Source organism: Linepithema humile, chromosome 1 (assembly GCF_040581485.1).
Source record: "Linepithema humile isolate Giens D197 chromosome 1, Lhum_UNIL_v1.0, whole genome shotgun sequence".
NCBI classification, from domain to species: domain Eukaryota; kingdom Metazoa; phylum Arthropoda; class Insecta; order Hymenoptera; family Formicidae; genus Linepithema; species Linepithema humile.
Window position 1 is genome coordinate 418,595 of NC_090128.1, and position 13,779 is coordinate 432,373.

General features: G+C 30.8%; 4 protein-coding genes across 5 annotated transcripts; 1 reads left to right on the forward strand and 3 right to left on the reverse strand.

Moving 5' to 3' along the window:
* Window positions 1-24: 24 nt before the first annotated feature.
* Window positions 25-1,391, reverse strand: LOC105674620 (zinc finger Ran-binding domain-containing protein 2-like). The gene is made up of 4 exons (XM_012371089.2): window positions 1,219-1,391; window positions 704-1,023; window positions 419-621; window positions 25-353 (listed from the first exon to the last, which is right to left on the reverse strand). The coding sequence occupies exons 1-4, from the start codon at window positions 1,290-1,292 to the stop codon at window positions 252-254; spliced, it is 699 nt and encodes a 232-aa protein (XP_012226512.1). The 5' UTR covers window positions 1,293-1,391; the 3' UTR covers window positions 25-251.
* A 193-nt stretch (window positions 1,392-1,584) lies between these two features.
* Window positions 1,585-6,777, forward strand: LOC105674512 (uncharacterized protein C05D11.1-like). The gene is made up of 14 exons (XM_012370874.2): window positions 1,585-1,887; window positions 2,036-2,277; window positions 2,603-2,768; window positions 2,833-2,996; window positions 3,185-3,712; window positions 3,808-4,062; window positions 4,183-4,356; window positions 4,520-4,756; window positions 4,853-5,033; window positions 5,119-5,371; window positions 5,495-5,681; window positions 5,757-5,900; window positions 5,979-6,289; window positions 6,365-6,777. Exons 1-14 carry the CDS (start codon window positions 1,716-1,718, stop codon window positions 6,423-6,425), a joined length of 3,075 nt encoding a protein of 1,024 aa, XP_012226297.1. The 5' UTR covers window positions 1,585-1,715; the 3' UTR covers window positions 6,426-6,777.
* On the reverse strand, window positions 6,668-8,333 carry LOC105674513 (uncharacterized). Of its 2 annotated transcripts, none has more exons than XM_012370876.2 (3): window positions 8,034-8,333; window positions 7,169-7,499; window positions 6,668-7,015 (listed from the first exon to the last, which is right to left on the reverse strand). In XM_012370876.2, exons 1-3 carry the CDS (start codon window positions 8,195-8,197, stop codon window positions 6,806-6,808), a joined length of 705 nt encoding a protein of 234 aa, XP_012226299.1. In that variant the 5' UTR covers window positions 8,198-8,333; the 3' UTR covers window positions 6,668-6,805. The 2 variants fall into 2 exon arrangements, with proteins under 2 accessions (XP_012226299.1, XP_012226298.1); XM_012370875.2 differs by having other exon boundaries at window positions 7,169-7,505; window positions 8,034-8,329.
* A 1,167-nt stretch (window positions 8,334-9,500) lies between these two features.
* Window positions 9,501-13,756, reverse strand: Rab14 (RAS oncogene family member Rab14). The gene is made up of 7 exons (XM_012370878.2): window positions 13,617-13,756; window positions 12,490-12,603; window positions 11,795-11,921; window positions 11,563-11,680; window positions 11,300-11,418; window positions 11,159-11,227; window positions 9,501-11,044 (listed from the first exon to the last, which is right to left on the reverse strand). Exons 2-7 carry the CDS (start codon window positions 12,593-12,595, stop codon window positions 10,927-10,929), a joined length of 657 nt encoding a protein of 218 aa, XP_012226301.1. The 5' UTR covers window positions 12,596-12,603; window positions 13,617-13,756; the 3' UTR covers window positions 9,501-10,926.
* Between the last annotated feature and the right edge of the window lie 23 nt (window positions 13,757-13,779).

Sequence of the window (13,779 nt, forward strand, 5' to 3'; positions counted from 1 at the left end):
TTAATTAATGGGTACACACATACGTCTGTTAAATGTCAAAATAATATATTTAATGCATTGTACAGTTTATATTAGTAGATATTTGGAGACAATAGGAGAAAAAATTGTTCAGCGATCATTAGTGGATGCCCATAATAAGCATTCATCCATACATGTGTACGTATTTATACACGTATTTCTGCACAAGTCAAATAAATTTTCATACAGAATTATGTCATTATCATTGACAAATATTATGATATTGGTATGGTTCAAGTAACATTTGTATGTATCAAATCAGCTATAGCTTTTTGTCTAAGAGTATAGAGCTTTTTCACCCATTTATCAAACCTCGCCTCTTGATCCATCATAATCTGAAAAAATAAATAAATATTATTTACAGATACATTAGGAAATTTAAACAAAAGGAAAAACTTACCGATGTATGAAATATACTTTCTGAACCACTTGAAACATTAGGTACTGGTGGAATCTGTATAGTGTCGGAAGTAATGTCTATAACGATATTCTTGAATTTACTTTCTTTGTTTGCAGACGATGTAAATTGTTTAGGAGTGAAGCCTTCAGCATTTATTTCCTCGAGCACACCGTCTTTAAAACGTGGTTCGATAGGAAAATCATCTGTGAATATAATTTATGTTTATTGATATTTCAAATCATTAAACTCAAATTTTATAATATTAACATTAGCTACTATTTTTACCTTTCACAAGAATTTGGCTCTTTTCAGTAACTTTAAGTTGATTTGATTGTGAACTGCTGGAAGGACTTCGTGATTTCTCTCTGGAAGTGGATCTAGCTTTCCTTCTTGTGCGATCTGAAGAGTGTGATCTACCTGTGCTGGAACGATAACGTCTTCTATCTCGTTCTCTCGAATGACTGCTTCTAGAGCCTTTATAATTTTTTGAATTCCGATCTCTTCCTCTGCTTCTTGAATGTGAACGATGTCTACGCTTTGTTTTTGAATGTTTTGATGACCTTCGTCGATGTGGCGAAGACTCACTACTTTCTGAACTGCTGGATCTGTGAAAAATAAATATATATTAGTATTTTTTTCTTTTGTTACAAGTAACAATATCGGCTAAATTAACAAATTAAACACATTCTGCTAAAAATATCAATTAAATTTACGTTAAACGTAGTTATAGTACAAGACCAATTGAAAATTGTACAATTTAAAATCTAAAGTAAAAGTTAAATATTATTTTTTGCTTTTACCTTGATTTTCGATTTCGTCTTCTTCGATATCTACTACTGTGATCTGAATCTGATTCACTGGAATATCTTGCCATAGCTGTCAAAAGACGGCATTCATTTAGAGGCTAAAAATTTGTTTGTAACATGGTCGCAGGAATGCCTTAACCGCCTTAACACATGAACTTGCACGAGTAAGATCAATTATGTAAAATACACATGTGCATCATAAGTGAAGATCACGTTCAAATGTAGGATCGCGATACCCAATAGCAAACCACGCAGTTTAGCTAACAACATCTTTGTCCCTAGAAAATAAATTTTCCCATTGGATATATTTGCTATTGGATTCTATAGTTGCAATGTGAATCCTCCATAATTTCACTGTCATGTAACCCTTGCTAGTAAATGGTATCCAATAGTAATCAACAGTATTGTAATATTGTAATACTTTGTTACAATTAATGTTATAATTGAGAGTTCCACAAAGTCTATATATCTGAAAAGTGTCGGTATCCGATATGCCGCCTGTTGATAGTTCTCCGAGAGGAAATATGGGCGGTTTTGAGCAGATATGTTCGCAGAAAATCAACGATACAATTCCGTTCCATATGTACAAATCCATGAATACCGGTCTCACAGTTTGTATCGCGGAAATAGAAGGACCGGTTGTCAATGGTTATTTCAATCTTGGTGAGTAATAAAAATAAAAATAATGTTATATGATGAAAAATTCTTTCACATAAATTGTTCTTTTAACAATAGAAAACTGTTCTAAAATGTTACAAAATGTATCAATGGAATTTTTTGATCATTTTTATTTATAATAATTTTTTTTTAGTTACCGAGGCGCTCGATGATGATGGTCTTCCTCACACATTGGAACATCTTATTTTTTTGGGCAGTGAAGATTATCCTTATAAGGGTCTTTTGGATCTTTGGGCTAATAGATGCCTTGCATCTGGTACTAACGCTCGCACATGTCGCGACCACACTTATTATACTATGACAACAGCTGGCAGTCAAGGGTTTCTCTCTCTAATGCCAATATACTTAGAACACATTCTTTACCCTACTCTTAAGGTAAAGATTTTAAAAACTATTTATATTTAAAAAAATATCTTTTAGTGTAAAATATTGCTGTACAAAATATTATAGTCTATTTCTAAAACCTTTATATATTTTGATTACAAAACAGTATTATATTTATAATTTAAAAGATTAAGGTATAACAGCAATTTAAAGATAAAATAATTTTTTAAAGTTTTTAAAAGCTTAGCTTATAGTATAAATGAAAAGATTATTTTAAATTTTGTAAGTTTGCAGGATACATTTATTACATATAATTATGTTATTTAAAAATGAAATAAGATATAAAAAAATGTTTAACAGATCTGTATTTTGATAGGATGCAGCATTTCTTACAGAAGTACATCACATTACTGGCGAGGGTAAAGATGCAGGTGTAGTTTATTGTGAAATGCAGGGTACTGAAAATACAGGAGAATGGATAACATTTTCAGAATTATCAAAAGCAGTTTATCCTACATGTGGATATAAATCAAATACTGGAGGTATAAAAACACAAATAATTGAATTACAATCATTTTATTAACATATTTATCTTTGTACTTATAGGCGCATTGAAAAACCTACAGGAAAGTACGAACAATGAGAAAGTCAAACAGTATCATAAAGAGTTTTATAGACCAGAAAACTTAACTGTGTTAATAGCCGGCCAAGTGAAGCATGCTGAAGTTTTTCAAGCGTTAATGCCCTTAGAACAGAAAATATTAATGAAGGTATTAATCAAATCTTTTTTTACTTTTCTACACTATTACTGATTGAATTTAAAACTGAATCTTGTGCAACAGAAATCAAGTATAAAATATTTTAGATTATTAATGTAAGATACGATTAATAATTTTGCTGTTATTCTGATATTTTCGATAATATTCTTGATATTTATCCTACAATTATCAAATTGTAGGGAAAGAGAGGTGTATGTGCGTTTAAAAGGCCTTGGCAGACACCGATTGAACCGCTCACAGAAAGTGTGGATCGGGATGTCTGTTATCCGTGCGATGACGAAGATAACGGAATGGTGTATGTTGCTTGGCGAGGACCGTCTGTAGTTTTTCAATTATACGATTATCTCGGTTGTTCCTTACTTTTGAAATATCTCACTGACACATCAGTCAGTCCGTTGCAAAAGGAATTTGTCGAGAGAGATGATCCCTATGCCAGCAACGTGAATTGTGCTCTGTATGAATTCTCGATCTCAGCCTTGAGTTTTGAGTTTGAAAACGTGCCGAAAAGCAAAATTCCTCTGATCAAAGAATCTTTGATGAAAGTACTTAATGACATATGCGCTGACAAAGGTATCGACATGAAAAGAATGAAAACTTTAGTTCACAAAAGCATTCTTGAATTGCTAAGCACATTGGAAAATGATCCACATGATATAGTGGCAGATATAATCTTTGGACACGTATTGTATGGAAATACAAATGAAGATGTATGTATATTATTGGCTCATTCATTAGCTACATTTTATCCAACATTTATCAGTTACATACTCATCGATTATAATTGGTTTATTTTCGATAACAGCTTGATTGCAGATTAAACAATATACGTGACTTTAGAAAATTGGAGAATGAATTGGAATCGTATTGGTTGAATCTTCTTAAAAAATATTTTATTGACGCACCCATGGTTGTTGTAAATGGCATACCTAGTATAGAAAAGCAACGCGCGTTAACGCAAGAGGAGGAGAAGCGAATAGCGAAGCAGATAGAGAAATTGGGTACGGATGGTTTAGAACAAAAAGAAGTAGAACTTCAACAAGCCATCAAAGAAAACGAGGTACATATTTAACAAAAAGTATATCACCAAACATAGAAAATATTTGTGCTGAAATCTTTTTCTAAATATCTAAATTTTATTACTGACTTGTGATATCTTATTGACATTGTTTCTTTCAAGAAACCTGTACCTGACGAATTGTTGGAAAGTGTACCTATACCTGGTACAGATTCTATTAATTTTCATCACATTAAAAGTTATACCACGGAAACCCTGGAGCAACACTCTAGATTGGATGTCACTAAATTACCATTCTATACTTATTTAGATCATGTTAATACAAACTTTGTTTATGTGAGTATCATTTTTATTTACCGTTACTCCATTAAAAAGCATAATTTGTGAAAATACGTAAAACACTTTTTTCTACTTGCAAAAAATTGAAAACGTACATTTATATTTAGTTTAGTATCAATTATTTAATGGGATATTAATTATTGTTTTTATTCGAACACAGCTACATATTATTATGGACACTTCCTCTGTTAGTAGAGAATATAGAAAGTATATTCCATTATTATTAGAGATGATCATGGAATCTCCAGTGAAAAGGGATGGCCGATTGATCCCTTATGAGGAAGTAGTAGCCGAATTGGAAGCGGACACTATTGAAACTTCTACTCAAATCGGTTTTAATACTTCCGCGAGATTCTCATGCGGAGCCTACAGTCACAGTGTTTATTTGTCGCTTCAAGTAATGTATAAGCTGCTACATTTCTTTCTTCTATAAAAGAATAATTGCAAATTATTCAAAACAAATTCTAACTTTTATATATTTTTATTCGTGTAGCTTGAATTAGAAAAATATGAGAAAGGAGTACAATGGATTAAGGAGCTTTTATACGACACTGAGTTAACAGTTGACAGATTAAAAGTAATAGCGACGAAAATTATAAACGATGTTGCTCAAGCAAAGAGAAGAGGAAACAAAATTGCAAGGGATTTAATGAACGGATTGTTGTATAACAAAGGTAAATCGATTTTTATTCATCGCATATGTAATATAAATGCCAAAAAATTTAGGCTTTATCATATGCATTTCTTGAATATTTGCAGACAGTAATCCTTACGCATTCAGTATGTTACGGCAGCAAAAGTTTCTCACTGATATCATGGAACGTCTGAATGATGATGCAGGGAAGAAGCAAGTTATAGCGGAAATTGAATCGGTCAGAAAAATTCTGACATCATTCAAAAATATGGTTTTATATATGGCTGTCAATGTTGAGAAATTAACAGTGCAAGTTCCAGATGTTTACGCTCCATGGAATATGTTCTTTTCCGATATAGCAACGTGCGAGAAAATTAAGTAAATATAACTTGCACTTGATAAATTATCAACATTCTAGAGTCAAGATTGATGCACTTTGGAATAAAAGTACGCATCAAAAGAGAATATGTAACGTATTGATATTTAAATAATAAATTTTAGACTTAACGCTACTGTTGATTGGACACTGATGAATCCTGCGGATGATATAAGTATCAACGGCTGTGTCACGGGATTAGGATGTATCGAGTCTTCATTCCTCTTCCAGACTTGTCCGAGCATAACTGATTATCACAATCCCGATTTGCCAGCTTTGGCTGTCTGTTTGCAATATTTAATTCAAACGGAGGTAAGTAATTGCTTTGTATATAATTGCCGATTAAAAACGCAAATTCATCTTTATTTCAAGAACACATGATTTTAGGGACCTATGTGGAGATTGATTCGAGGGCTGGGACTTTCATACGGATACAATATTAACTCGGTACCGAATGAAGGGTTGTTGTATCTGGTTTTTTATAGGGCTACAAACGTCGTAGCCGCATATAAGGAGACGAAATCAATAGTGGTATGAATAATGATGCATACTTTTTTTTAAATAAAAAAACTTGTAGAATCTTTTGCATCGCAAGTTTTTTTGCCATAGGAAACGCATCTCGCTGGCGACAAGTGGGAGAAGCTACTTTATGAATCAGCTAAATCGTCTATAATCTTCGAAATAATCGAACAAGAGATGACCGTGGGCCGCACAGTGAATCAATCATTACGATCGTACTTCCGAAACGTGCCGCGTGATTATAATCATCAAATGGTACGACGTATTTCTGCCGTTACTATGGACGATATGACCCGTGTGGCGGCTTTGTACCTTAAGCCATTGTTTGATCCGAAAAAATGTAAGACTACCGTTGTATGTCATCCCTCTAAAGTCGCGGAAATAGGAGCGGCCTTCAAAGAGTGAGTAAAACATTATTTCCTGTTCTCTCGCTCTTCTCTTATTCTGAAATAATAAGTGTATTTTTTTTCTTGCAGAATGAATCAAAATCTGAAACTGTACAACTGTCTTGAAGAAACATACTTAAGCGAGTGGTAAAAAAAAAGATTTATCTGTTTTAAACTTGGAAAACATCTACATTTTATATTCTTTTTAAAAAATGTACAACCAATTAAATTCAAAAATTTTTTTGCTAAAATTTGAAGTCCAAATGTATTACAAAATTTATAATGTGTAATATAAAAAACGATAAGATATCGTTTCCATTTGTTTGCAGGTAATGAAACATTTTAACATAAGCATTTAAAAAATTGACATTTGAATTGATTTTATTAACAGAATTGTAAAGACATAAGATATATTATTTATTTCAAATATGGAATGCCAGATATACATGTCACTTATAGCATTTATATGATACTTTTCAAAAATAAAAGTTTCAGGAGAGACACTTAATTTCTTTCATTATGAATACAATGTTAAGAAACTGTCACAGATTCTATCTCTAACGCCGACACGCCACGTTGTTTGATCGGCAGATAAACGCCTCCGTAAATTTGAAATTCAAACGTAGTGATGTTTGCTGTGTCCAGAGGCTCGCCGTCCGGAATTTCACGTCCACGATAATAAGGTTTGAAGTCTTTTAAAGGTAATGTCATCGTGAAAAATTCGTTGTCCGATATTGGTACCTGAGGTGAAAATTTTGAAGAGTATTGATAATAACAGAAGAGCTTCAGGTCGATATTTCACTGATGTGAAAACTTGAAAGTTCATCAGAAGCATTAATAAAAAATGATAATGATAAGCTTAAAAGTAAAGTCAATAAAGTTTTGAAAATTTACTGTGAAAAATTGTTCGTAGCTGAGATCCTGATTTGAATTCTGTCCACGATGTCTTAGAGATATCTTGTAGTGATTATTTTGTCCTTGTCCTCGACAAGTGATCTCGATATTCTTAAAACTCGACAAGTTGAGATTTATCGACTTTCTAACACCAGCAAAACCAGCCCCGTTCGGTTGTGGGTTCAATAATGTGAAGAGGATCGCTCTCTGAAAAAGCTGACTTGTTTGCAGTGTTAAAACTGCTTTGGATTTCCCCACAGTTCTTACAGTGTCGGATATCTCTCGCCAATCATCCACACTTTGTGCATTTGTAAAATCGAACAGCATCATTCTGTCCCTAATTAAATTTCTAATTAAATTCAAATGCTGCGAATAGATTTATGCTAAATATGATTCGATAAAAAATTAACCTATAGAAATTACATAACCTTATACAACTAACAAAATGTGATTATTTTGCATGAATTATTTGAATTCAGCATGCATATATGAAAATATAACAATTTATTGTCTATTTTTATATTTATACTTTTTAACAATCTCCACATAATTAAAAAATGTATTTGAATGATTAGATGAAAGGTTATACATATACATCATATTATATTGAATTTTTCAAATAACTATTAATTTGTATTAATTCTGTTTTACAACAAGGACTGTAAATTAAATAAAGACAAAAATTTATCTATTTACAGCAATAGAGGTTAATTTATGAGACCAGTTATTTCCAATCACTTGTGATTTTTCTAGATCTATAATTCTACATTTCTTTTTTTATTTTTAAAATTATACAATTGTGTAATGTCTATAGATGCATGCAAATTTTGAAGATTCTAGATAAAAAATAATTATTGCATCTCACCCTCGTGCATATTGACATGACACACACGTCACGATAAAAACTGCGATCGTTTGTAGATTCATACTTGAAGATATTTTCTCAAGCAGTAAGCTTGTTGAGACGAGTCCGAACGATTGTCCTTCGATAGTGCTCGATAGTGTTCGATAGATAATAGATACTGACATTTTATTGACATTATATTGACATTATATTGACAATATAACTACATCGCTATATACTTTGGCACATTTCTTTTCTAGCCTTTGTCGAAAATAGATCCTGCAGAGTATCTGCAAGACGACTAAAATTAATGCAGAGTTTATTATCAATGATGTCAGCAGATTGCTGGCAGAAAATTCTGCGATAAAAATATAAACATATTTGAAGAAATCGTAGGCAAAGAGAGAATAGAACCAGCATAGATTGTGTCAACAAATATGTCGCTTCTTTATTATATCACATTTGATAAAGCACATAGTTTTATTAACTCTATTATTATACAAAAATAGAGAAAAAACGTAATAAATAATTTTTATAAACAAAGCTTTGGTCAGTATCTAAATGCATCAGATTTTCTTTCTGTTAAAAATACAGGTTTTTCAGAAATAATAATATCTTATTTCGTAGATATAAATTTTTGCAAAAGGTTGAATTCTTTATTTTACAAGTTTTATTTGTTTCCAACGATTATAATATACAAGTAAATTTGTTGTGTTGCACAAATCACATTATTGTATACAGATTATAGTAAAGATGTAACAGTTCCAATCACACGAATTGTAACGTTCTAACTATATATAAATTTTTATAGTTTTTAAGATCACCAAAAATATCCACGAAATAAAAGGATACACTGTAAGTAAAAATTACAAACAGTAAATACAGAAATTTCAAAAATAAAAAATAAATATGAAAGCAAAAATTTGTTGCAATAATCTGGAAGATTTTTATTTTTATTTAAATAATTAAATTATTTCAAGAACTATATTTTTATGTTGTATTTAATTTGATTAATATATGATTTTAATTTTGTTTATTAAATATTAGAAATATTTTAGACATTGGTAATTAATTTTACATCTGTCCAGAGAAATAAATTTTATAAAAATTAGATATAAAAGAAGGTTTGTCATAAAAGATAATACTACACATGAAAACAGATCTTCATATATTTATTTTAATGACTTAACTATGCGCTATAGCAAGGAAAACATTCATTAACGAAAAGAAAATGGCATTTGTTTTGTTAAAGCACCATGTAGAAGAGTATTTATTCCCTGGCATTTTTCTTATACTCCTATGTACAAGATACAAAAAACACAACAGATTTGTGAGAAAGTGAATTTCTATTGCACAAAACAAATGCTACTGCATATAGAATGAAAAGCATATTAATCCTAAATTGTATTTTCAAATACTTTGAATGTATAATACGATTGAGATAAAGGGTATAGTAAAACAACCGCCTTTTAAACAGATTCGAACAGATCGATGAAACTTTGGTCAACTTTATTCCAGACGATTTTTTGTATTTTTCTTACACTACCGATACAAATTGTTCATAAGTTACATCTTAATGTTGCAGTCAACACTGCGGAAAACGTAAGTTATCATGTTCGTTGCAAGCTTTTCTGAATTATTTTTCCTTCTCTTTTGTTTTTTGCCTCAATCATATCAATGTTATCTTTGTACCATCAAATCATAACAAGATCGAGATTATATAATTTTTTGTGAAAGCGTGCCAATTAATATACTAATGTTGGATTAATTTGAATATCTATGAGGCCTCGATATAGCGAATAGCATTTGGAAAATAAGTCTGCTCTTTACTTTAAAGCAGAAGTATTAAGCATTGAATCTTAAATTTGCTTAACAGATAAAAAAAACATAAGGAAAAAGAATGCTAAAATGTATAACAATATACATTCGAAGCTACGTTATTTCACATAATATTAACGTGCTGGCTATACTGCTAGTTGTAGATCCTACAAAAATCAAAAGTGAATTTTAAACTAATGAATAATATCAAGAAAAAAAGACGAATAATTTTATTTTGATTCGTCACTAAAAAGAATCTGTCAAATTTAATGTTGGCATATATATATATATATATATATATATATATATATTTACGTTTCATCAAGAATAAATATATATCTTTTAGGTATTAAAAGAAAATTGATCCCTACTCTTTCTCTTTATCTATATAATTAAGTTCCAAAGATAATTGAAATCATGAAATTCACATGAATGTGCATATTTCTCTCTCTTATCAAGTAAAGGATTTAAAAAGTGAAACATGGCTTACAATTTAAATTAATTTTCATCGATTAAATTTCTTAAAGCAAGAACAATTTTACAATTACAACAAATGTATAATCCTCCCGTGCAGATATGAATAAGTTGAATATAAATCTTATTCGTAGAATATACATCTCTGTTAAAGCGTTCGAACACAAAATTTTTTAAACATGTGAGAAAATAATAACTCGATTGGCTTCTACATATTGCTATTGCGTGTATATTGTAAACGCATTATCTTCCTTCATCTGATTTTACAACAAAATGCAGAAATACAAAATAGTATATAAATTGCAATTATAATAGAAAAGCCGCGTTTATCAATAGATCATTGACTCATGCCGCGTCAAAAAACTAGTAGCGTTATTGGAATCACTTTTACGACGTATGTGTCCATTTCTATGTGTCGTGTATTTATAACATCGTATTATTGTGAATCAACGCTAATTTAAAAAAAAAAATTATCCTGAACTTTTCCTTTTTCTTTTAAGTAGACTTTGCTTATCAAAGGGAGGATACAGGCTACGAGACAATCTGCCAGCTACATTTAGTACAAATCATATGCATTAATAGTACCGATCAATTAATATATCTATATACAAACAAATATGACCTAACAGGAGCAGGCATCCTTTCCACCCTGCTGTTCGTTAGATACACCTTGGAGACTGGTGCGACCCGGTTGACTGGGATTATGTTGCACGCCAGACTCTGCTGCGTTTAGATCCAATCTAGCAACAAAGAAATAAATTAATTAAGTTACAAACATTATTTGGTAATATTGTATAGCATGGAATGTAATATTTTACAATTTTATAGTAATTATAAATTATTGTCCAACTTACCGCCCGTCTTGTATACTTTGGAATATCTTCTTTGCTGTTTCCAAGAAAGCTTCTTCTACATTGTGTCCACTGAAAAATAAGAATAATTGTATTTATGAAAGAATTTATATTTTGTTTAAACTTTATTAAAGAGATACTCACGTCTTTGCACTAGCTTCAACAAACATTAAACCATGCTCATCAGCAAACTGTTTTGCTTCCTCGTAAGTAACGTCACGTTGACCTTCAAGATCGCTCTTATTACCAATTAAGAATATAACCTGTAAGAAGAGTTAGTTCGTTTTGATGTTATTGTTCATAAAAATAGCTTTCTCTCTTGCATTGTGTAGATGCAAATTTACAAACCAATTAAGCAAAAAATTCTTATAATTGCATTATAGGATGTAATATAGCATTATGCGTACAGTGCTCGGATTTGTCAAGTTCCTTGTATCTGTCAGCCAGCTACTGAGATGATTGTAGGTTGAACGGCGGGTAATATCGTACACCATTAAAGCTCCAGCCGCACCCCGATAGTACGATCTGAAAAGAAATATTTCTTGTTATGCAGTATTTAAATTACGTATTATCTTACATTTTATAATTATAATTATTGTTTCAAATGTTAATAGTACCGATCAATTATAGAGTTATTACCTAGTAACTGCTCTAAATCGTTCTTGACCAGCAGTGTCCCATATTTGCAGCTTTATCTTTTGTCCTGCTACTTCAATAATTCTAGTCCCAAATTCGACACCAATGGTATGTGGACAATCTGCCATAACTGAATTTGCAAGAATATTTAAGTTATATTTTAATTTTTATACAAGTACAGAAAGAATATCTAATAAATATAATTTAATTACAGTAGACAATATACAACATACGTATTTATTAAGAAAGATATACAGATATTATAAATATATATACAAATTGAGTGTATCAAACTTGGTTTTGCATAAGTTTTATTAATTTTTTTAGTGTTTTTATAAAATTAAAATAAATCTAAATTCTCTATCAAATATAAAAGGTTCAATATTTACAATCTATTATAATTTCACAATAAACTAATACTTTATCTATGCACTAAAAAGAACTGACCATGGACATATTGAAACAGGAATCAGTACATCACTGCAATTATAATGTTGTCTATGTCATGCATGATACATACAGCATAATAAGCTATATACAGTTGTGTAATTAAGTGGCTACATCATTGAAATGAGCATATCCTTTAACAGTGCAGTTATGAGAAAAATGGAAGTAATATATCATAAAGTATAAAATTACTTTAATAGAATTCTTATTCATAATTTTCTATAAGTATGTGTAATCATTTTATCACTTACATTTCTTCTCTGTAAATTGATGAAGCAGGCATGACTTGCCTACTCCCATATCTCCTATAATGATATATTTAAAGATATAGGAATAATTATATGGACCGGTCGACATTTTCGCACCTGTAATTAAAATAGTGGAAAAATGAAATATTTATATCACATTATATCTTTATATTTACTATTATCATTATCATCTAACACGAAAGACAAATATAGCTCATAACCTACTTTTAGTCCTTTTAGGTAATATGTACTTCCATAGGTTATCGTCAGAAACTTATTGTTTCAATGTTTATTGTTACAAGATGTCTGAGATAGATTATGTTAATTATATTTCCAAGGACATGTACCATTCTTTGTTTTATTCAAGATAAAGAAAAGATAACACATGCATGATTCATAAAGGCATGTCACAACAAAGATGAGAATCTAAAGCTATGTCAATGATCGATTTCTGATTGTTACTGCTACGATTATGATACAACTTTAAACAATTTTTAATTAATAAGAAACTATATCATCTCGTCTTTATTTTGTCAAACAGATTATACACATCGTATGTATCAAATATCCTTGACATTCATTTTTTCAAAAAACAATTGTTAAAATATTTCACAAGAATATTCAATTAAGTGTGATATCTGAAGTTTGATAATTACTAATAAATTCTTATTGAACACAAACGTTATTTACAAATCTATGAATAATTCATGAATAACTGGAGAATTTTCTTCATTATAAAGCTAATATTTATATATAGACTCAGTAGTATTAAAATTTCGATTTTAAACTAGTACGAATCTGAAACAGATTAGGCTAATCTGACACTCAATGAAACAAAAACCATATATATTGTGACAGAGCTTTTCTAAGCTCCACAGATGCAAATTTTTGAAACATCAACAATACTGCACTGTACTGCCCATAATTACATTATGTCCAATTAATAAAATTTCCATGATCGACGACGTAAAGAGAATCGTAAGAAGAACAGAGGAAAAGTACCACGAAGTGAGGAATAGACACAGATGTATGTTGTTTCTGGCTATCGAATTGTCGAATATGCGATAACGCGCTGTCGTCCGAAAAGTAGGAGTCTCCGATGTCAACAATGCGGAGAATTATGTACTTACACGTTTGTGAATCGGCGTTGTATAGAAAGCTGTTACTGGTCGCTAGCGGTTGGGATCGAGGAATGTGGCGTTGACAGTCCGCGGACTCGTTGTTCGATTCACTCAATCATCGAGTTGCACGACGGCTCGGATACGTACAAACGTTTGCCCCCCTGATATCACG